This window comes from Schistocerca nitens, chromosome 1 (genome assembly GCF_023898315.1).
Source record: "Schistocerca nitens isolate TAMUIC-IGC-003100 chromosome 1, iqSchNite1.1, whole genome shotgun sequence".
Taxonomy (NCBI): domain Eukaryota; kingdom Metazoa; phylum Arthropoda; class Insecta; order Orthoptera; family Acrididae; genus Schistocerca; species Schistocerca nitens.
In genome coordinates this window covers 300,358,555-300,382,999 of record NC_064614.1, presented here as the reverse complement: position 1 = coordinate 300,382,999, position 24,445 = coordinate 300,358,555, and the positions used below count along the sequence as shown (strand labels likewise).

Here is a 24,445-nt window from a genome sequence, read left to right as displayed (position 1 = left end):
GTGAGCGAGGCTGTGCCGACGAGGAAACTAAAAGATGGCGTATGCTAAGAGGTAACATGCACTGTAAACAGCTGGCGTCTCTAGATTATCAAAAACAACCAATGTCTGATGTTATTGGTAGTGAAATATTAATCAGTGAGAGATGAGGAAGTGATATTAATTCTGTACGTCTGTTGTGTGACATTAATTCTGTACGTCCGCTGTTTAACAATGCAGAGAGATAGCAGGCGTCCAAGCACAAGGAAAGCGAGCTTGGGGGGAGTTACTCTTGCTGACTCGTTAACTGCAGTATTCTTACAAATGTCGCATCGAAAGCAACTGAGGTGACAAAAAGTCATGGGACAGTGATATGCACATACGCAGATGGCGGTAGTATCGCGTACACAAGGTATAAAAGGGCAATGCATTGACGGAGCTGTCACTTATACTCACAAGGGAACATCCCCATCGCACCCCCCTCAGATTTAGTTATAAGTTGGCACAGTGGATAGGCCTTGAAAAACTGAACACAGATCAATCGATAAAACAGGAAGAAGTTGTATGGAACTATGAAAAAAATAAGCAAAATATACAAACTGAGTAGTCCATGCGCAAGATAGGCAACATCAAGGAGAGTGTGGGCCCAGGAGCGCCGTGGTCCGGTGGTTAGCGTGAGCAGCTGTGGAACGAGAGGTCCTTGGTTCAAGTGTTCCCTCGAGTGAAAAGTTTATTTTCGCAAAGTTATGATCTGTCCCTTCGTTAATTGACGTCTCTGTTCACTGTAATAAGTTTTGTGTCTGTGTTTTGCGACCGCACCGCAAAACCGTGCGATTAGTGGACGAAAGGACGTGCCTCTCCAATGGGAACCGAAAACATTTGATGGCAAGGTCATAGGTCAACCGATTCCTCCACAGGAAAACACGTCTGATATATTCTGTACGACACTGGTGACGGCATGTGCGTCACATGACAGGAATATGCTGTCGACCCACCTAACTTGTACACTTGGCGAACGGGTAAAAGGATTCTTATACCTTGCCCGATTTAGGTTTTCTTGTGGATGTGATAATCAATCCCAAAAAAGTGATGAAAACATAAGAGTTTGTCACATGAACTGCAACAAATGAATGCAACAGTTTCAAAGTCGCACAGTTTTCCCTGTGCTCTGTCAAAACATATGTTTTTAACGTTTTCAAATTTTTCCGTGTGTAGACCGTCAAATCCTGCATATGTCCAAGCAAATCTGAACATGAATTTTGATTATGTGTGAGTGCCTGAACTTTGATAATTGATACACGATCACGTAAACAATACTGCTCTGTGTACCTCGCATCGGACGCACGGACGGACAGATATAATTGTCTGAAAATAAAAAATTAAACTTTTCACTCGAGGGAAGATTTGTACCAAGGACCTCTCGTTCCGCAGCTGCTCACGCTAACCACGGGACCACGGCACTCCTGAGCTTACATTCTCCTTGACGTTGCCTATCTTGCTCATGGACTATTCAGTTTGTATATTTTGCTTATTTTTTTCATAGTTCCACACAACTTCTCCCTGTTTTCTCGATTGATCTGTGTTCAGTTTTTCAAGGTCTGTCCACTGTGCCAACTTATAACTAAATCTAAGGGGGGTGCGATGGGGAGGTTCCCTTGTCAGCCGATTCGTATTAAAAGGCCACACGGCGGAATTAACAGACTTTGAATGCGGAATAATAGCTGCATCTAGACGCAGGATACATTCCATTTCGGAAATAGTTAAGGAATTCAGTATTCCGGGATCCGCTATATCAAAAGTTCGCCGAGAAAGGCAAATTTCAGGCGTTACCTCGCACCATGGGTGACGTAGTGGCCAACAGCCTTCGCTTACCGATCGAGAGCAGCGGCTTTCGCCTAGAGTTGTCAGTGTGAATATATAAGTAACAATGCGTGAAATAGTCGCAGAAATCTGTGACTGACATACGGCGAATGTAACCATTAGGACCGAGCGAGGTGGCGCATTGGTTAGACAGTGGACTCGCATTCGGGAGGACGACGGTTCAATCCCGCGTCCGGCCATCCTGATTTAGGTTTTCCGTGATTTCCCTAAATCATTCCAGGCAAATGCCGGGATGGTTCCTCTGAAAGGGCACGGCCGACTTCCTTCCCTAATCCGATGAGACCGATGACCACGCTGTCTGGTCTCCTTCCCCAAAACAACCAACCAACCTAACCATTAGGACAGTGCTGTCAAATTTGTCGTTAATGAGCTGTGACAGCAGACGACCGACGCGAGTGCCTTTGCTAACACCGTGACAACGCCTCCGGCACCTCTCCAGGGCTCGTAACCAAATGGGTTTGACCCTAGACGACTGGAAAGCAGTGGCCTGGTCACATGAGTCCCTAATTTAGTTGGTAAGAGCTAAAGGTAGGGTTCGAGTGTGGCGCAGACACCACGAAGCAACAGACCCAAGTTGTCAACAAGGCACTGTGCAAGCTGGTGGTGGCTCCATAATGGTGTGAGCTGCATTGACGTGGAATGGACTGGTTCCTCTGGTCAAACTGAACCGATCGTTGCCTGAAAATGGTTATGTGCGGCTACTTGGACACCGTTTGCAGCCATTCGTGGACTTCATGTTGCTAAATAACTATGGAATTTTTGTGTATGACAATGCACAATGTCACAAGGCCACACCTGTTCGCGATCGGTTTCAAGAACATTCAGGACAATTCGAGCGAATGGTCTGGCTACCCAGATCGCCTGACATGAATCCTTCGACGTAACCGAGAGGACAGTTGGTGCACAAAATTCTGCACCGGCTACACTTTCGCAATTATGAACGACCGTAGAGGCAACACGGCTCAACATGACTGCAGGGGCTTCCAATGACTTGTTCAGACCATGCCACGTCGAATTTCGGCACAACGGCGGGCTGAAGGAGGTCCGGCACGATGTTAGGAGGTATCCCATGAATTTTTTCACCTCAGTATAAAGATCGCAATCGGCTTAAGCTCATTCATGCGTGATTGGCTGTTATTAGATTTGTGCCAGAAGGGATTTGTGCCTGAGGGATATTTACCATGATAGCAACTGCAGGGAGCAGGGGAATGGTAGGTACTGGGATCCAGTAGAGTAAGGCCTTAACACAGTAATTGTTTATATTTTTCGGAGATCTCCAGAAAAGAAATTCGGCCAATCATTTAGAAAGCATATTCCAAGTTAATTTAACACAGTTTAAGCAAAGTACTTTTAATCCACCACCAATTGAAATTAAATAAAAAAATTATTTAAGAAATCTTGACTATTAGATTACAGCTTGAACTAAGCATTTGCAATTATCAAAGCTATTGTAATACAAATAAAAGGATAAAATAATACACTTTAGTTACAGCCTTAAATACTCGGATAACAGCAACGCTGATAGATGACAGGTTTCTAAAGAAACAACAATTCATAATCAGCTCCTCCATAGCAAGCAAACAAGCTCAGGTCCGTGCAGGTGGTGCGTGTGCCTTAGAAGTTACGAATGCACTAGCACCAATGGATCACTTGACTAGAACACACATGAATGATAATTACACACATGCCATACATGGAATGCGTAAGAAATATAGCGACACAATGGACATTAGAACATGAAATGCATTGCAAGAAAAATTACTAGTTAAGCTAAGCTTGGCACTACAATAAACCTAATAATCCATCGGCAGAAATGTTATCAGTTTATGTAACATCAGTTTCTAGTTGGCTCATACATTAAGTTAGTAGAGTTCGAGAAACTGACTAGAGTACAACTGGTTTCACCACAAGAAAAGCCACTTGAAACAAAGTTCAACTGAAATATTTCTATTATTGTCAAAGCGGAGCTAGGGACACTATAGTCAAAGCAGGTCCCCCACAGAGGAAGACGCGCTGGCTCAGATTAGCAATCCTTCACAATCCAATTACGCAATGAAATGGCCGAAAATCACCAAATCACCAGCGAACGTGCCTCAGCGACTTGCGGCGAAGTTTAAATCTTTCCTGGCAGAAATCTTCAACGCAAGCGACGCAACGCGCTACCGGACGACACTGCTCCATAAAGCCGTCCCTCACGGTGCAACCCACCCTATAAACAGACGGTACAGCACGACCACTGCAACGCGCGGGGCCTTCCACACCACGCGGCATAACAACCGAGAGCTACAGACCTCTTTCTCTGTCCGCTGTGCGGCATTAAATCTTCACTTTTCTTCTTCACGTGCCTGCTATCATACGGCAGCGAAAACCGTGGCGCCGCCATGCAGTAACACCGTCTTTGACTGCTTTTGTCAGGTATCGATAGGAGCCGGTGCATAGCTCAGCCTCATAGCTCTACTCTCATGCATGGTTAAGGGCTTCAGTATTGGCTCCTTCTAGGTCTGAGCTTTTTACATTTTTAATATGACTTAAACGAACCCTTGTTACCTTGTCCATGGCTGTCCTTTTCACCCAAAAGGTGACTGGCGCAATGATCTGCACAACTTCGTGGGGACCCACAAAACGCGACAATACTTCTCCAGAATTATTTTCGGTATCCTTATTTTGGGCATGAATACCCAGACTTCAAACAAGGTAGGGCACCTCCCCTATTTGTATAGCCAAGCCTCTCTCTGTTGTGCCAGCCGAATATTTCTGGGTAAACTACTTAAACCTAACTAACCTAAGGACATCACACACATCCATGCCCGAGGCAGGATTCGAAGCTGTGACCGTAGCAGCAGCGCAGTTCCGGACTGAAGTGCCTAGAACCGCTCGGCCACAACGGCCGACGCAAACCCAATAATGACCCGATGTTAAATTTGAGTTTCCTAACGAAATCGCTATCTCAAAAATGACCCTAACGTGGAATCCTAAGGTGGGGAATTTCTGTAATCTCCTACTGAATGACTGTATTTACTATAACAATAATTAGTCAAACGAAACTACAAGTTCCTTCAAATGAAATACAAATTAAATTAAATTGATGTTTTATTTGCATTAAAAGCAATAGCATAGCATATAACTCAATGACATAACTGGTAGAAAAAGTGACTGCAATAGAGGTATGAAGGAGTTGGGAGAGCACGACTGTATCGTGTATTCAATCACCAGTACAAATGCAACCCACCAAATGTTTTAGTTATTGCAGTAGACTGCTGAATAATACGACTCATTGCAAACATCAACGCCCACCTATCGCCGGTGATCATGCACACACTCACCAGTCTGCTGTGGCGGTAGGTTGACCATTCGTGGTCGCATGTGAAGAACCAGAATCTCTCTCGTCAGGACTCGGGCACCCTAAAGTTCCATCCACCGTCTGAATTCAGTGCCCCGACGCTCGTAAAACCTGCAACCTTTCACCTTCCATATCCAGATCAAGAGTCGTTTTCCTGTGTCCCTGCTCCCGACTTTGCTGTTTGCGCTGTTCCAGCCATTCAGGAAAAAAGTTCCTGTTTTCCGTCAACAGCTTGAAAAACTGCTACGTTTAATAACTTCCCACTACTGAATGTGTTCAGACGCGGGCCAATCACAGCACATCTTCCTCGACAGTTTGCTCTAAAAATTTCCGTGTGACGTCAGTAGGTGATGGGAAAATCAGAGCATATTTTGCATACTTCTGAATTTCCAGAAGCCTAACCAAAGAGACGGGAAATCTGCGACGCTCCGCCTCCCAACACGTAACCCCAGATATTCCGAGGCTTGTGATTTCTCACCATAAATTATTAGGCGGCACCCCTCAGCCTTCTCCATAGGCGAACCGGGCCCCATACCGCGAACCCCGTCACAGCTCGATTGACAGGGGAGTTCGGTGAGCCCTCCCAGGTGGCTCCTTGACAGCCGTAAGCTGGAACAAAGCCTCTGAATGCTGTGTGGCCTTCCCTGTCGCCTTCGGAGTCCTGTGCAAAGTGAACGATTTTTACGCATTCTCAGAATAGAACTACAGGCATCGACCGACAACCTGTGCAGTTTTTTAAATTACGTTTCCAGCATCAAATAACGTCACGAGACTTTTAGCATGTGTCCTGTCTCCCACCAGTTGTGACAAGGATCGTTTGAATTTAGCTTATAAATGGAAGAAAGCAAGCCAGACGGCTTGTAACCTTTTGCACTAGAGCACACATTCGAGCCGTAGTTCTTTTTGCATTTCGGCTTTGAAGTTATCCAGTATTATTCATTCTAATGCAGCAGGCACACTGATTTTTCTTCGGGCAATAATATTTTAAATAAGTTAAGAAATCGAACTGCGTCACCAATGTCTCATATTACTGTTACTGGCGGTTTAAAGAATGTGATAAAAATTTTGTAGGAGTTTTTGAGAAACGGAAGTCCGTTTTCACCTTTTCTTTCCGCTTTTGGAATACAGAGTTTTGGAAACAGGAAATTTGTGTGACGAGCAAAAAAGGAGTAGCAGTGGTGATCGCGCAGGGTGATTCAGCCGGGCAGGGCAGACGCAGACGGCGACGCCGACGCCGGCGGCGCGAGGCGGGCGAGACGCCGGGCCGGCGGCGCCGCTGCTCGGCGCGCCATTGGCCGGCGCCGGTCACGTGGCCGGCGGCGGGCGGGCCGCCTGGTGGGGGCGGGCCCGCGGTTCGAGACTCAGTGCAAAGTGGCGCGCCGCCGGAACATGCCCTAGTGATCGCCACCGCCACCCTGGCAGCGAACCCGAGACGTCCACTCCGGGCGCCAATGACTTCCGCATAGCAACACATGTACATCAACAGGTAACGGCCGCGCCGCGCCGCGCTCCGACCGTTCGCGTCTGCATCAGTAACGCATACTCCTTGCGATGTTGCCGAATTTTGTTTCTTTCCTCAGATATGTTACGTAGGCGGTTATTGTTAACGGCACCCCGGTTCTGTCGCTGCGGCAGTTGATTACCCGCAACGTTCTGGATGGCAGTTGGGGTGTCGAATGCGTGGACCAGTAGTCAGCCAAACACAGAAATCAAACTATTGCGCAAGATTCGTTTTAGAAACATTTTGCAATTATCATACTATGTTTGCGACTGGGGTCAGCACAGCTGTTCCGAGCATCAGCATCGTCGCCGGATGGTGGCTTATCTGAAGACGGCCTGATACTAGAGGCCGGAACCCGCCATATTTTTAAGAAATGACTGTGCTATCGAGACTGCTTTTTACTAATTTTAAAGTTCCTGCATTTATCTAGTACCGACTTAAAGTACATTAAATCTATACTCAGCGTCCTAGCATTTTCGCAGCCTTATAATCTCTTGGAATTAGCTCGATGACATCTGAAGAGCATATGATACTGTGGGAGCTAAACGAAGTTGCTCACAATTTTCGTTGCACTAACACGCTGTATCTCAGTCAACCTCTGCACACAAACATCCCGAAACCGGCATCGTGGAGGCTGATGAAGGTATCGTGTCAATCAATTTTAAGAGCAATTTTTTTTTTTTTTTTAACCTGAATGGAACAGGAAGCCTCCAGCTTTTGTCTGTCGCTAGGTGACGAAAGGAAATGATCCACTTAGATAGTCCTCTGCACAATAAACTAAACACAGGTATCATTAGGAAATATTATATACGTGTTTCGTACTTCCTTCCATCTGCAAGTTTTACCCGTCAACTTGTATTACCCGTGCATGTAACACTTGTTCGGAAAATTTACCAAAAATTCAGAATATGGTGTTACTTAATATTAGTGAAGATATTCTTCTAAAACTTAGCTTTACGCCAGAGAATAGAAATTGTGATACATCTGTGTATGCTATACGAGAAACATTTTTGTCTTTGTTTAGTTGTCAGAATCTCATTTCGATAGCAACGCTAATACTACAGCCGTCTTCGTGAGTGTGGCACGGAATCGTGGCGGCTACGACGGTAAACATAGGTTAGTGGGCGGGAGGCATGGGCGCGGGATTCCTGACAACAATGCCAGCACAGAGCAGCGTGCGTGCTGGCGGGCCGCCAGCGGCGCGCCGGCAAGAATGTGTCACGTGCGGCGCGGGGCGGCCGGCGTGACGGGGCGCGCTGCGCGGCACGCGACTGCACGCGCTCCGGGGCCCTGTCACGTGTTGCCGCCAAAGACGCAGTCCGGTCCGGCGGTGATTCTTACGAATACGTAAACTCCACTGACAGCTCGCGGACAAAGAGACAGTAAGCTACTTTTTTAAATTTTCCTTTCGTACACTTCTTTAAAGTAGGAACGTTCTACTGTCGTTCATGAATACGTAGGTACGAACAGATACGACAGACAGTGGACAAAGTATTCAAATCGTCAATAATTTGGAAATATTATATTCGCTAATGAGCGTTGGAATCCTGCACTGCGCCGGTAAAGTTCTTCCGCCAGCGAGAGGTTGACGTATAAGGGAGTCGAACGTATGAGTGCGAAGAAGTGTGTTTTTTTAGTGTATTTTGTGGACAAATATACAATGGAAAGGAGGACCGAGTTGAAACCGCTTCCTGCACATGCTTTGCCCCATAGCTCGTCAATGAGCGGTGCACAGGAAATTTGTCAGCAGCTGTACGGTGATACCCTTCTCCTTCTTAAAGATTTTTTTCACTCTTTCGATTCAGGCGCACCACGCTGTAGCTCCACGATACCGAATGTGCGACTTCACGGAGGAGTATTGGAACACTTCATGCATTCTTTATTAAAATTTTGCGTATAATGGATTCTCTTATACGAGGCCTGTTCAGAAAGTAAGCTCCGATTGATTGCCAAATTGAAACCACAGTGAACATCAGAAATGTTTTACTTGTAACAATTAGCTACACCTTTCAGCTACTTCTCTACGTAGTCGCCGTTCTGACTTAGACTTTTGTCATAGCGTTGTACCAACTTTTCAATAGCCTCATCATAGAAGGCAGCCGCCAGTGCTTTCCGCCAATTCTCCACGCTGGCCTACACCTCGTTGTCTGTGTCAAAATGTTGTCTTCAAAGGCAGCGGTTCATGTGACCAGAGATGAAACTCAGGGGGAGACAATTGCGGACTGTATTGTGGGTAATCTCACATTTCCATTTGAAAACGATGCAGGAGCATCTTCATTGCCCCTGCAGAATGCGGCTGAGAATTGTCTTGAAGAAGAAACAGCACGACAGTTATGTAATGTTAGCTGCATAGCTTCAGGCGAAATTTCTCACCAGGCCCTCGTACTTGGCGGCAGACACTATTTTCTAGACATCTTTACGCACTCACTGCGAGCTCCGAAATGAGAAGAGCGACGTGATGCTAACTGGGGTTATACTAGAGACACTACCCAACACATCTGTGCAAAGCTTTATCGGATTTTCATAGTCGTTTCCATTTCGCGACCGATCGGAGCTTACTTTCTGAACGCCCCTCGTACGTAATCTATGTGCGACATGCGTTTCAAAGTGCAATTTTACTCCTCTGTTCGTGACGACCATGTCATTTTCTGCACGAAAGACAAACTGGAGTCAGCAAAACGGATATCTGTTGACTGCAAGCGACGTAGCTGCTCTTCCCATGCAAGCTCTGAAGTTCTCGTTCGTATTCCTCAAAGCAGAAGTGAGCAGCTCTTGCTATGGAACGTTCGACCATGAATCACATCCCCAAGTATGTGTGCCTGGTCACTGGTAATATTTCGCTCTTAAACGCTACTCAAGCTAAAGCATAACTCATATTTAGAGCACAAATCGAGCTCTACAAAGAAGATTTTCTCTAGGCATTCTCAGTTCAGCAACGCGCCGTGCTGGAAAACATGAAGACACTAGGAGGCCTACAGTTCTTCAGTAATTAATTTACACTTTTGTTGAGCTTGATTCTTTGTAGAAACAAGTTCTTTAAGATCTTGAGTGGCTTCTGCTTTACTGTCAATCAATGGTTGTTTCAAACAATCATCCATTGTTGACTAGTTCCTCTAAATTCTACAATACACTCCTGTGGAAACCAAGCTGGATGATCGAAGAGACTGGCTATTTACCGACGTCTAGCATGACCCGGAACTCCACTAAATGCAAAGAGGCGATGCACACCCATTAGTTGTTGCGGCTGTGTAAGACTAATCAACAGTGGCCGTGACCACCAAATGGCTAAGGTGAAAAATAATGTATTCCTCCCGAGCTAGGTAAGCGATGATCAGGCACTGAAACCGGCCTGGATGTTGTGTGCTATCACTTTCTGAATTAACTGGGTCCTCCTCTCATATCCCTCACATGAGAATCAGTACGGTAGACAGTATTAGAGACCTCTCTACCTCTCAGTGCCAGAAGGAAGGAAGCACAGTTACTGTGCCGGGGTCTTTCTACTGCACTTATAATTCCTTAGCGGATTAAAAATTAATTGCATGTAACCATCGATAAATCAATGACGTAACCGTTAAAAACAAAGGGCGACGACTTACATCTTATAAGAAAAATTAGCAAATATCTGTAGCTTCCGTTCCCCACTGGCTAGACCAAGAGTGAGTGTTATCAGCAGACTACATCTAAAGAGGGCTTTGAACTCACGATATTTCTGGCGTTCCAAAACTCAGTAATATAGCATTCGATAACGAAGCTTTTACAGTGCGAACAGCATCGATATGATTAAGCAGTTACAGTATTAGGTGGACACGGGAGTGTTTCTAATCGCAATTTAAGCCTAAAGTTTTAACCAAACAACTTAACGCGTCGTGAATAACATAATGTCCGAAGCGCTGGCGCCCGGAACAGAGATGTGAGTCTGAATCGGCTACAGTACTTTGTAGTAGAATCGGGCGAAATTTAGGCACGCGAGCCAGCCATTGCGTTCCTTACACAGCTCTTGGACCGCCCCGTATTGCTAGCCAGATATGGAATATGATAACAAGGCATCTCGAGAAAAACGAAACATATCTTACGTAAACCATATCTTAAACTTACAGGACCTGATAGGCTGTCTGGAAGGACACTGGACACCATTAACATCTGCTAGACGATAAATGGACCTACATCTGACAGTTAGAGGGAATTAGAGGGAAAGAAGTTTCAATATAATGGGTTTACCTACTGTGGGAAATGAAAACTTTATTGTCGACTTGTAATCGCACCCTGTGCCTAGCTTTTCCACTAGTAAATCCTTAGCTATGCCCATGTTCCAAGATATGTCTTAAAAGAAATGGAATGTTCATTCTCCATCGTGTAGCTCTAAGTGAAATACAAATCCGCATGTATTGAAAATAAGCAGAACGTACCAAAAGTTGTGAGTATGTGTCACGACAAAAGGCATGTTGAATCGAGGTGAAATTGTCATTATCCAATGGTTCTTTATAAAAGAGTTTTATGTGACACATTTGGATGTAAACACGAAGGCAATACTCACCTTGACAGCCCTCGCAAAGTGCGTTGAATGAAATATATTTTCCTCTACATCGGTAGATATAGATGTCATCTCTCAATGAGGCACTGACTGCTAGGACTAACTTCATCCATCTTCAACCATAATGAATATCTATGTGAATTGCAAAACGTGTTTGTTTAACATAATACACTTCTAAAACATCACAACATGCATAGTAATCAAGCGTCAACCCATTTACAAAACTGCCGAAAACAGTTACGACATGACTCCACATTCAGTTATTCATCACAGATTCCTTGAATCCCACTTTATTGAACAGTGGATTTGCTGAGCATTTTGTGCATTAATTTCTCAGTGGAACAGTTTATAATCGTAATTTAAGCCACTAACAGCTTGCCAATTAACTTTAATGCGATAAATGCGTATTTTATCAAGGAACACCATAATCAAAACGATTATTAAAGGATGGCTCCGAAAAATATCGATTAATTTACGGACTTGTTGTTGGAAGAAAATCCTGTTTATTAGCGTCAAAAAGTCTTTCCTAGTTTTTTTGAATGTGTAAAAACAAAATTTCATCTTACTATTTCTAATGTTTTGTGGAGGATAAAGAACAGTTCCACTGGTATGGGGAACCAGCAGAACCTGCTAGGAATGAAATGTCTGTCTGTTGTGGTAGACGGCTCACTGTTATATTGTAAAAGGTTTCCAATTTTAAATGTTGAAAATCAAATCCCATAGTGACAAACTGGATTGTAAACTTTTTAGCCTCCTGGGCAAGGCGTAGTGGAAGCAGGTTGCTGTTGCCTTCCAAACTCCATGAACTGTCAAGTATATATATATATATATATATATATATATATATATATATATATATATATATATATATATATATATATATATACATGGAAAGTAAGCGTTTCGGGACACATGTCCACATAACATATTTTCTTTCTTTGTGTGTGAGGAATGTTTCCTGAAAGTTTGGCCGTACCTTTTTGTAACACCCTATATATATATGAGGCACTGACTGCTAGGACTAACTTCATCCATCTGCAATTATAATGAATATCTATGTAAATTGCAAAACGTGTTTGTTTAACATAATACAGTTTTAAAACATCACAACATGCATAGTAATCAAGCGTCAACCCATTTACAAAACTGCCGAAAACAGTTTCGACATGACTCCACACACACATATATAGGGTGTTACAAAAAGGTACGGCCAAACTTTCAGGAAACATTCCTCACACACAAAGAAAGAAAATATGTTATGTGGACATGTGTCCCGAAATGCTTACTTTCCATGTTAGAGCTCATTTTATTACTTCTCTTCAAATCACATTAATCTTGGAATGGAAACACACAGCAACAGAACGTACCAGCGTGACTTCAAACACTTTGTTACAGGAAATGTTCAAAATGTCCTCCGTTTGCTAGGATACATGCATCCATCCTCCGTCGCATGGAATCCCTGATGCGCTGATACAGCCCTGGAGGATGGCGTATTGTATCACAGCCGTCCACAATACGAGCACGAAGAGTCTCTACATTTGGTACCGGGGTTGCGTAGACAAGAGCTTTCAAATGCACCCATAAATGAAAGTCAAGAGGGTTGAGGTCAGGAGAGCGTGGAGGCCATGGAATTGGTGCGCCTCTACCAATCCATCGGTCAACGAATCTGTTGTTGGGAAGCGTGCGAACACTTCGACGGAAATGTGCAGGAGCTCCATCGTGCATGAACCACATGTTGTGTCGTACTTGTAAAGGCACATGTTCTAGCAGCACAGGTAGAGTATCCCGTATGAAATCATGACGTGCTCCATTGAGCGTAGGTGTAGGAACTAAAATGAGCTCTAACATGGAAATTAAGCGTTTCCGGACACATGTCCACGCAACATCTTTTCTTTATTTGTGTGTGAGGAATGTTTCCTGAAAGTTTGGCCGTACCTTTTTGTAACATGTGTGTGTGTGTGTGTGTGTGTAGGTGACTGTGGTGGTGGGTTGCAGAACAGAATACAGTGCTGTGCTTATGCTGATATGGGCGAGTGTGTGATCGAAATAAGAGAGAGCTTGAAGCCAGATGCCACCACACTCCAGTTCTCTCAAATAACGTCAGTGTGTTTGCCAAATATGAAGTCTCCTTCCGACGGAAGGATCACAGTGAACGGTGTTAGTGCGCTCAACTCATGAGACACTGAACAGTTTAGAGGTACTACGCGAGAACACAGATGAACGGTCTGGTGATCAAAAACTTTACTCCATCACCTCCCGACCTCTTTCGAGCCAGTCACTGATGACTGCTACGATAATACCCGGCTATTTCCAGATTGAGCGCAATGAGTTAGCGATTTATGTTGCGAAGGCGAGTTCAGTTCTTTTTAAAGATATAGAATGACAATCACTACATCCTTCTACTTTAACACATGCACGTAGTATTTTATTGATGACCTATGTTGTGTGATGGACTCATATGACAGTGTGCAGAAAACTACTTTTGTACTTACTGTGGCAAGCGAGAATTTTAGTAGACCCCAGTCTCGACAACGTACGAATTTCGACAGCTATAGTAGGTTGCCGGTGACTGACATACGATTTATTATATCTATGGCACATAGAAAATAAACATTAGGACAAGTCCAGTTTTGTTTTAGAAACGCTAGCTTGTCAACTTTAAAACTACTATTCATATTTATTTTTCTTTTCTTTACCAAGGAGAAATCCAAAATCAATATCCATGTATATCCATATGCGAATAACAGATACCAATGACGATGCGTTAATTTTTAACGTCACGCTGAGCGCCTCTTCTCAGAATGCTCAACATTTTATGTAAATGATTCACCGAAACAACAATACAATCCCCCCCATTAGCGGCCTGTCTACCAGAGAGAAATACATTTACCTTATGTTGCAATGATAGAAATAACACTTCACCCTTTTGTCGCCGGAGATACACAGTATCGGTACGGGGCTTTCGATTTGTTTCCAAGACAGCAAAATTCGACACACTCGATTAAGAACCATTTCACGTAGGTTTCATACAGTTCCAATGAAATATGGCTATAAAATTGAAGTCCCGAAACCAGTCTTCGGTATAACTGCACCCGTTAAGTTGTGCAACACAGATCCCATTACCGGTAATCTAGGAATTAGATGGTACACGACTTTACATTGTGGTAAAAACAAAACCATTTAATGACGTCTTCACACTACAACCTTCAAGATTTTATAAGATAGTTTGATAACCCCTAAAGAAATCCACGATAGCTGAAAAGTGTCTTAAGTCTTCTGGTCTGTGTTTTCATTTCATTATTTTATGATTTGTGTCGCTTTTCGAGCTTATGAGTCTAGTAAAGGCACCATAAAGCACTAATTATTAATAGCTATCAATTGTTTTACGAAAGATGTTGCCATGGACGCGAGTAATCTGCGATAGCGTTCTAAAATAGCTACAAGTTACCTACAGGGTGGTTTTAACTAAACTTTCGCTATATGAGCGAGTGTAGAAGGGAAACTACTTACCGTATAGGTACCCAATTTTATAGGAATGATGTTCAGGCTGTGCATTGCAGAAGTTGCGTTGTTGTTAGTGTTAATGCCATGGCTTGCTGGTAGGCGCCGGTTCTGGTACGGCGGCGTGGGGTTGAAACACGAGCATCAGTCTGCACTACAATAGCAGGCAGTCAGCATGGGTCTGGAAAAGGTGAGCAGGGCTTTACTCATAAAGGTGTTTTATCAAAACAACAGCCATAGTCTTGCTGCTCTTCGCGTGTATCAGTGTATTAAAATAATACGGAGAGGTCCTCTTCCCGCACCGGGATCGAAGAACAGGTTTCGGAAGTTCGAATTAACTGGCGATTTGGGAATTGATTGTGGGAGAGGCTGACTGCCAATAAAGCCCAGAATTGTGTGCGATCTTCAAGCAGAGCACGAGCTATGTCACAACAGCTGAATATTCCGTCATCTAGAACAATCTCTAGCGCAGCTGCCGTGAGTGCACATAGTCGTCACACTGAGCAACGTATGCAACCTGGAACGTATACAAGGTACGATAATTAACAAGTGATAACTCATGTGGAAATTAAAATATGTTTCATTCAATTGTTTGTTCATTATTTCTCTTCCAAAAAGATGGTTCAAATGGCTCTGAACACTATGGGACTTAACATCTCAGGTCATCAGTCCCCTAGAACTTAGAACTACCTAAACCTAACTAACCTCAGGACATCACACACATCCATGCCCGAGGCAGGATTCGAACCTGCGACCGTAGCTCTCGCGCGGTTTCAGACTGAAGCGCCTAGAACCGCTCGGCCACATGGCCGGCATTTCTCTTCCACATATCCTTGCAAACGCTTCCACAAAGTTTCCTACTATCACCATATCTTTTTGGGGAGAGGGGTCCTCTCAAGTGCCGAAACTTTAATTATAAGCATCCAGCACTTTATGAAATATGAGGACTTCGCACAGTACATGAGTTTTCTTTTTCGAATTGGACAATTTCGCTCTGTGCTCAGTAAAGGCGTCCGAAAATGCCGAGGGACATGCGCGCGGGGATGTGGCTCCTTTCTGTCATCCTTGGAATTTGTTCTGTTGATCTGTATTTAATGATGGGCACGCTGACGAGGGGTTAAAGTTTCGACTTTTTTCCTTGAAAACATTACCGTTTGCGTAACATAGCCTGTGTCACAGGATTCTGTTGTTGCTCTCAGTGCAACCAGAGTGGTAGAGAGAGACGAGAGCGTTGTGCTGTTTGGTTAGAAGAGCGCGTAATTGCTTGGCGAGCGCTGACTTGGTGGCGGCTAAGTGGTGGCGAGTAGCAATAAAACAGGCCGGATCTATGAGAACCAGCACCGCTGGCAGCCTGCCACGGGGGCGCACAAGATTGTGGCTCCGCAGGCGGCACCGTCTGGCTTAAGCGACACTTATTGGCCGCTGGAGACGTACGTCACTGACCTATATTTAGGTTCTTCCACGACTTCTGTAACTACGGATAAGAAAGCATTCCTCCCAGACAAGGCTTCGTGCAGTACAATGGTCAGGAAATTATCTCGCGTTCTCTCCAATTGAAAATGCCTTTCCGTGTCAGAGAAAGAAAGTAGTTGCGGTCGGTCTACAGCGTTGCACGATCCATTAGCACTGACGGCGGAGCTTACTCCTCGTCATTTCAATTATGTCATGTACTACAAGGACATAGGCTGTTAACGTGACTTGATTAACATTAACCCTGCACGTTTTTTATCTGCGTGGATTGTGACCAGATTCTGACTCTGCATTAGCAATTCAACCTCTTCTCCTGCTTATTATGACACCTATTGATGTTTACTTAATTTGCTGTCATTTTCCAGTTGCCTCCGCTTTCTTTGTATTTAAATCAAAGTTGTTGAAGAAGGCAAAGTTGCTTATAAACATTGTAAATTCGCCTGAACCATACACGATAGCGCGGAAAAGGCTTGAAAAACATATTTCGTTCAATAAAAGGCAACAAATTGGGATTTTTTTCATTCAGTTGCAATATGATTTTATTTCGATGCGCAATAAATAATGCAGCTATCAGTTACTCATAGCCACGTAAATGGAGTTAATTTTTCGGTCACTGCATAAGCCGTAGTAAATTAATCTCTTGCTGTCGTGAATATGGAGCTCCTCCAGACTACCTTTTAACTGTTAATTCAAAAGCAGAGGAATGAATATTAGATAATGGGAATTTATAGTAGAAAAAATAATAACAATGATGAGCTGCTAGATGTGCCTCAAAGCTAAACCTCTGATTCTTGTTCTAAATGGAAAACGCATTGTCATGAAAGCCATCATTATCGTTACTTACAAATTAAATGATACGTTTCAAACATTTTGATGACTGTTGCTTATCCATCTTACTGTTATTTTTTGTTTAATTTTCATTTATGTCGATTTTGATATGGCCATCTTTCTAATATTCTCGTTAATTGCCTCAATTGTCTTCGTGATATCTGAGTTGTTGAAGTAGTCGCGTGTTCTTGTTAGTTGGTACTATCATCGGCGTCTTTCTTATCCTCCACTCGCCAGAACTTGCCTGTCCTCTTCGCGAGGATTCACGATTTACTCCCACATTTCTTTTCATCTCTTTACTGGCATTTGCCCATCGCCATACAGCCATCCATCGGGGATTCGGAGCAACTCCAAAAATATTTAACATTTCGCCCTTAATGTCAGTCAACGCTGATTGGCTAATGAGTCAGTCATAAGTATCCCCATCGGTTCTTTACAGGAAGTTGCTTGCTGAAGGATTTCTCGAACTATATTTTTCCACCTAATGTTTTACTGTTGTCATGGGAAAATATTCTGACCGGATCAGTAGCTTCGGCAGTTGCATTTAACGTGTCGCCCTTAGAGCCAGTCAACGTTGTTTGGCTAACGACTCAACCATAAGTATCCCCATCGGTTCTTTACAGGAAGTTACTTGCTTCAAATGGCTCTGAGCACTATGGGACTTAACATCTTAGGTCATCAGTCCCCTATAACTTAGAACTAGTTAAACCTAACTAACCTAAGGACATCACACACATCCATGCCCGAGGCAGGATTCGAACCTGCGACCGTAGCAGTCGCGCGGTTCGGGACTGCGCGCCTAGAACCGCGAGACCACCGCGGCCGGCAGGAAGTTACTTGCTGGAGGATTTTCCGAACTATGTTTTTCCACCTATTGTTTTCCTGTTGTCATGGGAAAATATTCTGACCGGGCCAGTAACGTGGGCAGTTGCATTCAGCGCCCATTATAAAACTTACTGGAAGTAAACTGTACTCCAATTAAGTATAGTCCAACCTCCTCCAAGCGACATCCTAAGGGAAGTTCTCAGATTGCGCGTCATCCTCCAACGACGTGCGGGAAAAATCCATTGAAACGCTTGCTATTCGTTTCCCCGACAGGAAATATAAAGTCGCAGGTATCGCAGCCCGAATTAAAAATAAGATTTGAGAATCAACTGTTATGAAACCCAGTAGCAGTAGGCTTGGGAACGAAATGTTAGAAATAGGTCCACTATTTGTACGTTGTAACACTGTGCAGCCATGAATCTGGATTTAATGGTCCCTCAATTTGAGCCTCCAGTCGAATTTGTCTCAACGTTTCGTTCCTCTTCCTACTCACGACATGCTGTCATACGCTCTGGTCTTACAATCGATTAACACTCTGCATGTATATTTAATATTAGTAGTGGTTAATTGTTGTGATTCTCGGAGAAAACGCCCAACTAGGTGGCGCAGAGGTTGACACTGGTCTCGTATTCGGTAAAGAGGCGGTACAAATTCTCGACCGAACGTACAGAATGTCTCCCATTATTTTCCTAAATTGTTTAAAGTGATAGCTGCGATGGTTCCTCTGAAAGGGCATGGCTGATTTCCTTCCTCATCGGTCCACAATGCAAAGTTATGCCCTGTATTTAATGATAGAGTCGACGAAGGACCGATAAACCGTTATCTTTGTGTAAGTTGCAGACAGGATCCATTTATCGCTTATTCATGTTAATTAAGTTCTGAATTGAGTCCTCGGCAGTTCTTAAATTTCTATTGTCTGTATCATTTTCTATTGTCTCGATCATTTCCTGTCTTAATTCGTTGCGTATCCTATTTCATGGAACGTCCCCGGAAGTGAAATGCTTTTGTACAAAATTCTGGAAATGAATTACTGTTCAAATCATTATCAACGTTCTGAAAACACACATTCGAAAACTGCGTGCAGGTTATTGAACAATTTAAACGATGTGCTGAGATATAGGAATGGTTTTTCCATTTTCAGCAAACGCACATGATGAGGTGTTGTTTAACTCTTTGTACACTTATATCAAAGAGTTAAGTAAGATACAAACTGAGCGGAGATTACAGAGTGAGAAATATATGTCCCTGTGAATCAAAAACGAGGTTTTGGGTCTTTTTTCTGTTTACTAGCCCTGAAAGGTGCAGGTAGAAAATTAGTTTTTACAAAGCTGCTTTTGAAATTAATTATTATGCGTTGCTGTTAGCCTGATATTTTGTGTTGCTTTCTTCTCTTTTACTTTAGTTGAGACTTGGCAGTAATATCTACAAGATTTTTTAAAAATAAGGCCAACTGGACACCTTAGCTGTGTACAAACGGCATCGTGAATTACTGCGAATAAATCCGTTATCTTCGAGATTTTATTACATAGTAGAAACAAAGTTGACCATTCAAAAAATAGCCGTTTAACGTTGAGACCTGCTAATTACTCAAGCCACGTCTCCTAATTGTGAACTGTGTCTGTTACGCTGCATCTACAGTCAGCCTGAGAAATACTGTTTGCAAACTATTCAATATTTACTCCTCCATCTCCTGGAGGCAAAAATGTCAGAGACAAACTTGAATATATTTTGAGGTAGGCTTTGTAATTTAGTGGAGTTTGTCACAGCAAAGCGACTGAAATAAAATTGAAATAAACATAGGCGCAACGTATGTAGAACTCCAGGCGCTCTTATTTTTCGTATGTAAACTGTATCGGATAATTACCCCAACGGACTTCAGGAATGTGTTCCTAGGACCAAGAGTAAGGGGAAAGCCCGTCTAAGCAAATGGCACAAAAACCTTTTTATATCAAGATGACAGCTCTTTGAAGTTGTCGTTGGGATGAAGATGGAATGTCAAGAAACGTGCTTGCAGGTAGCTAAATACTGAAGTTTAATGAGGGAAGTGGCATCGATTTTCGTAGTCTGGCCCAGTGCTACTGAGCCAGTCTGCGGCGTAAGAGCCCAGATACATCTCAACAACGGGAGCTTGTTTCAGAGATCATACTCATGGTAAAATGATCTGGAAGGAAAGTTGCTCACTTTTTATAGGTTACGTGTTGGCCACTTGGAAATCTCTTATAGTGAGGTTCTATGAGTAACAGTGTAGGTACCAGAAGACAAATTCAAAGCCTGAAGTTCAATCCTTGGTCAGTACTATGATTTATTTTCAGTCACACTGACGCTGTTTCCACCACAGGCAGTGATGCGTTAAGCTGAAAAATACTAAATTTTTCCGTGTTTAAAGCCCACGTTAAACGATAGGTCCCCATGGAACTGGCTGGGAAAGTCAGTTAAAAGGTCGGAGGAAGTCAAGGGCATATCATCTCCAGTAGTGCCACGTGTATTAAAACACTGCAAAGTTGGACCCAAGCCTCAGGTTGCGGGTATCTCTATTTTAATCCAGTAGTTATTTGTAATAAAAATTCATCTGTGGTGCAAAATGAGTTGATAAGGAAATTCTTCCGAAAATACTTTCTCTGTGTTAGATGCTTTGTTTCCGTGGTTGTGACGATAAAGAGTTTTGTTGCCAAATTTAGACTCATTGGTATGTAGTACACATTAATTCCCCCTCCTATAACCGTAGTTGTGAACATCTCTGCCAATATGGGTTTCATTAGTGAATTAATGTACCGTGAGGCTGTAGTCAATATTTTCAATAGATTCCACAGATACCGACAATACGTCCATGTGTTTTTCTCACAGATAATTCAAATTACGTCATAATATGTCGTTTTATAATGAACACTTCCAAGTAAGCTGCAAATAGTTTAAGTAGTGTTGTTTCTTCCTCACTATACGCTTGTTACTGCTATAGCGCCACTCTGAAGTAAACATGTCGATGTTACTGTCCGGTGTCTATTTACGTATATGAAGGTTGTATATAAAGATCATTTTACGTATATACTTACGCCTAAGTAGAATAGGAGCCAATATTGCATCACTGAGTAAACTGTGGACTTCCTATATATTGCTACATTGTTGTAAGTCACTTAAACTCTATTTGTATAGATATTTATCGTGAAATACTTTTGAAAGCTAGAATGACAGATTATTCTCGTTGATGCTTCATGTTTACAGTGTCATGTTTGTTAGACAGTGATATTAGCTGTGTTACATTGATTTTATAATTTTGCTATAATTTTAATCTATGATTACCTTTTGTTACCGTTTACTGTGTGTTTTTATCCGTTCTCATTTTCCAGTGAACGAAAGCAAAATATAAACATAGATGCAAATCATAACAAAATTATAATATCAATGAAATGGAACTAACATCACTGAGCAAAGATTGTACTGTAAACATAAAGCATCAGTGAGACTAAACAGTCATTCTAGGTGTCAAAAGTATTTCACGAAATAATTCTACACAGGTAGAACTTACGCGACTTCTAGCAATCCCGCAAAATACAGACAGTCGATAGTTTACTAACTGATACAATACGGGCGTCTGTTCCAACTAGACATCAGTATATATGTAAAATGACCTTTAAATACAACTTTTATAAACTTAGTAGAGTCAGGAACTGCAACATCTACAGGTTTACTAAAGAATGGTTCTATAACCGAAACAATAATTAAACTATTTGCAGCTTACCTGCAATTGTTGTTGTTGTTGTGGGCTTCAGTCCTGAGACTGGTTTGATGCAGCTCTCCACGCTACTCTATCCTGTGCAAGCTTCTTCATCTCCCAGTACCTAATGGTTCAAATGGCTCTGAGCACTATGGGACTTAACATCTATGGTCATCAGTCCCCTAGAACTTAGAACTACTTAAACCTAACTAACCTAAGGACAGCACACAACACCCAGTCATCACGAGGCAGAGAAAATCCCTGACCCCGCCGGGAATCGAACCCGGGAACCCGGGCGTGGGAAGCGAGAACGCTACCGCACGACCACGAGATGCGGACAAAAAACTCCCAGTACCTACCGCAACCTACATCCTTCTGAATCTGCTTAGTGTATTCATCTCTTGGTCTCCCTCTAAGATTTTTACCCTCCACGCTGCCCTTCAATACTAAGTTGGTGATCCCTTGATGCCTCAGAACATGTACTACCAACCGATCCCTTCTTGTAGTCAAGTGGTGCCACAGACTTCTCTTCTCCCCAATCCTATTCAGTACTTCCTCATTAGTTATGTGATCAACCCATCTAATCTTCAGCGTTCTTCTGTAGCACCGCATTTCAAAAGCTTCTATTCTCTTCTTGTCCAAACTATTTATCGTCCATGTTTCACTTCCATACATGGCTACACTCCATACAAATACTTTCAGAAATCACTTCCTGACACTTAAATCTATACTCGATGTTAACAAATTTCTCTTCTTCAGAAACGCTTTCCTTGCCATTGCCAGTCTACATTTTATATCCTCTCTACTTCGACCATCATCAGTTATTTTGCTCCCCAAATAGCAAAACTCCTTTACTACTTTAAGTGTCTCATTTCATAATCTAATTCCCTCAGCATTACCTGACTTATTTCGACTACATTCAATTATCCTCGTTTTGCTTTTGTTGATGTTCACCTTATGTACTCCTTTCAAGACACTATCCATTCCGTTCAACTGCTCTTCCAAGTCCTTTGCCGTCTCTGATAGAATTACAATGTCGTCGGCGAACCTCAAAGTTTTTAATTCTTCTCCATGGATTTTAATACCTACTCCGAATTTTTCTTTTGTTTCCTTCACTGCTTGCTCAATATACAGATTGAGTAACATCGGGGAGAGGCTACAGCCCTGTCTCAGTCCCTTCCCAACCACTGCTTCCCTTTCATACCCGTCGATTCTTATAACTGCCATCTGGTTTCTGTACAAATTGTAAATAGCCTTTCTCTCCCTGTATTTTACCCCAGCCACCTTCAGAATTTGAAAGAGAGTATTCCAGTCAACATTGTCAAAGCTTTCTCTAAGTCTACAAATGCTAGAAACGTAAGTTTGCTCTTCCTTAATCTAGCTTCTAAAATGAGTCGTAGGGTCAGTATTGCCTCACGTGTTCCAACATTTCCACGGAATCCAAACTGATCTTCCGCGAGGTCGGCTTCTACTAGTTTTTCCATTCTTCTGTAAAGAATTCGCGTTAGTATTTTGCAGCTGTGACAGAAAATGTCATATTATGTCTATTCTACGGTTCGGATCGGCAGAAAAGAAAAAATTCTACTTACTTTCTTTAGCCAGTGAATAGTTTTTAAGGACAACATTTGCATAATTACACAGTTTACCGGATCCTTGCCTTATGAGCAAGTGTCAGGTTTTTGGTTTATGTTACTGGAGTGAAGTGTGGTTGACCTGCGAGCTGAGGCTACTCACACATTTATTAGGAATCGTCATGCCCTTACTATGATAGCAACAGTAAAGGCTTTGCTGCAGAATCGAAACAAATGAAAAGCATTTCAGAGAGACTTCGAAATGGTGAGCGTGAAGGGAGTACGGAACTGGTTTGCTGAAAGTATGTCACAGGGTGTTATTACACAGAAACGGGAATGTCTCATATCACATTTTGACACAGATATTTCTTCCCTTTCTCGTCGCATCATGCCTTATGTAGAAACGTGGCGGTCCAGACTCCAGCCCAGAACTTCCTTCTTACCGACAGAGGTACCAAAGCAAAACCCAAGAGCCGTTCTCTCAGGTTCACTTCCGCCAGCACCTGTCTGCTACTCTCCAAGCTTCACAGAAGTTCTCCTGCATACCTGCCGGGACGAGCACTCCTGGAAGACAGCGCACGCTCCGCTGGAAAGTGACAGACTGGTTGTGCAAACACCGTCCGTAAGTCACAATCAGTAGCCTACTTACCCGTTATCGAGTACAACGTGTTTGTTAACACTCGCTGACGCATTCCTCTGTGGCGAGGCCGTACGCCAGTTTTGCCAGTGAAGCACCTTAATGGCGATTTACAGAGAATGCAGTAGCATTTAGCTTCGTGAAAAGTGCAGCGTGGCGTCCAAATATAATTACTGATGCAGCAGGATTTCTGAGCGTGCAGCTGTCGCACTAATAATAGTGGCGCGGGTGTGGGGCCGCGCGTGGGCCACGGCGGCGGGCGGCGGGCGGCGGGCGGCGGGCGGCGCCCCGCCCGCCACAGACTGGCGCCGCGGGCCGCCGTGTCCGCTCGTGCCTCCCGGACGCGTCTGCGGATCGGGCACGACAGACTTGTCTTCTTTGCGATGAACAAGAGTGTGGTGCAATGCAGCCAACACCGAGATGTAAACCGAGGTATTTCCCTTAGCGATACCGTAGAAACCTGGCATCTGATCTGCAATGTGTGCACTGAAGTGCATTATTTGCAGTTAGAGTCACAAAGAGTTTGTAGGCAGTGGTCATGGCGCCACGAATAACGCGTTTTAAAGTTGAGTAAAATGTCTGTCGATTCCAACCTCACTCTATCCGTATATTATTGTTTTACGTTACATAGGAATTAGTAACTAAGATACTTAGAATCACGAAAACGCCTTT

At 43.3% G+C, this 24,445-nt stretch overlaps 1 protein-coding gene across 1 annotated transcript in view; it reads right to left on the bottom strand.

Annotated features, from left to right (window-relative positions):
* The window catches only part of LOC126243955 (basic proline-rich protein-like), a 100,774-nt gene extending 76,534 nt beyond the window's left edge, over positions 1–24,240 (bottom strand). The window contains exons 1-2 of the mRNA XM_049948205.1: positions 23,948–24,240; positions 6,431–6,612 (exon numbers count right to left, since the gene is read on the bottom strand). Of these exons, the coding sequence (XP_049804162.1) occupies positions 6,431–6,612; positions 23,948–24,240 (475 nt within the window). The remainder of the gene's footprint in view (positions 1–6,430; positions 6,613–23,947) is intronic.
* Between the last annotated feature and the right edge of the window lie 205 nt (positions 24,241–24,445).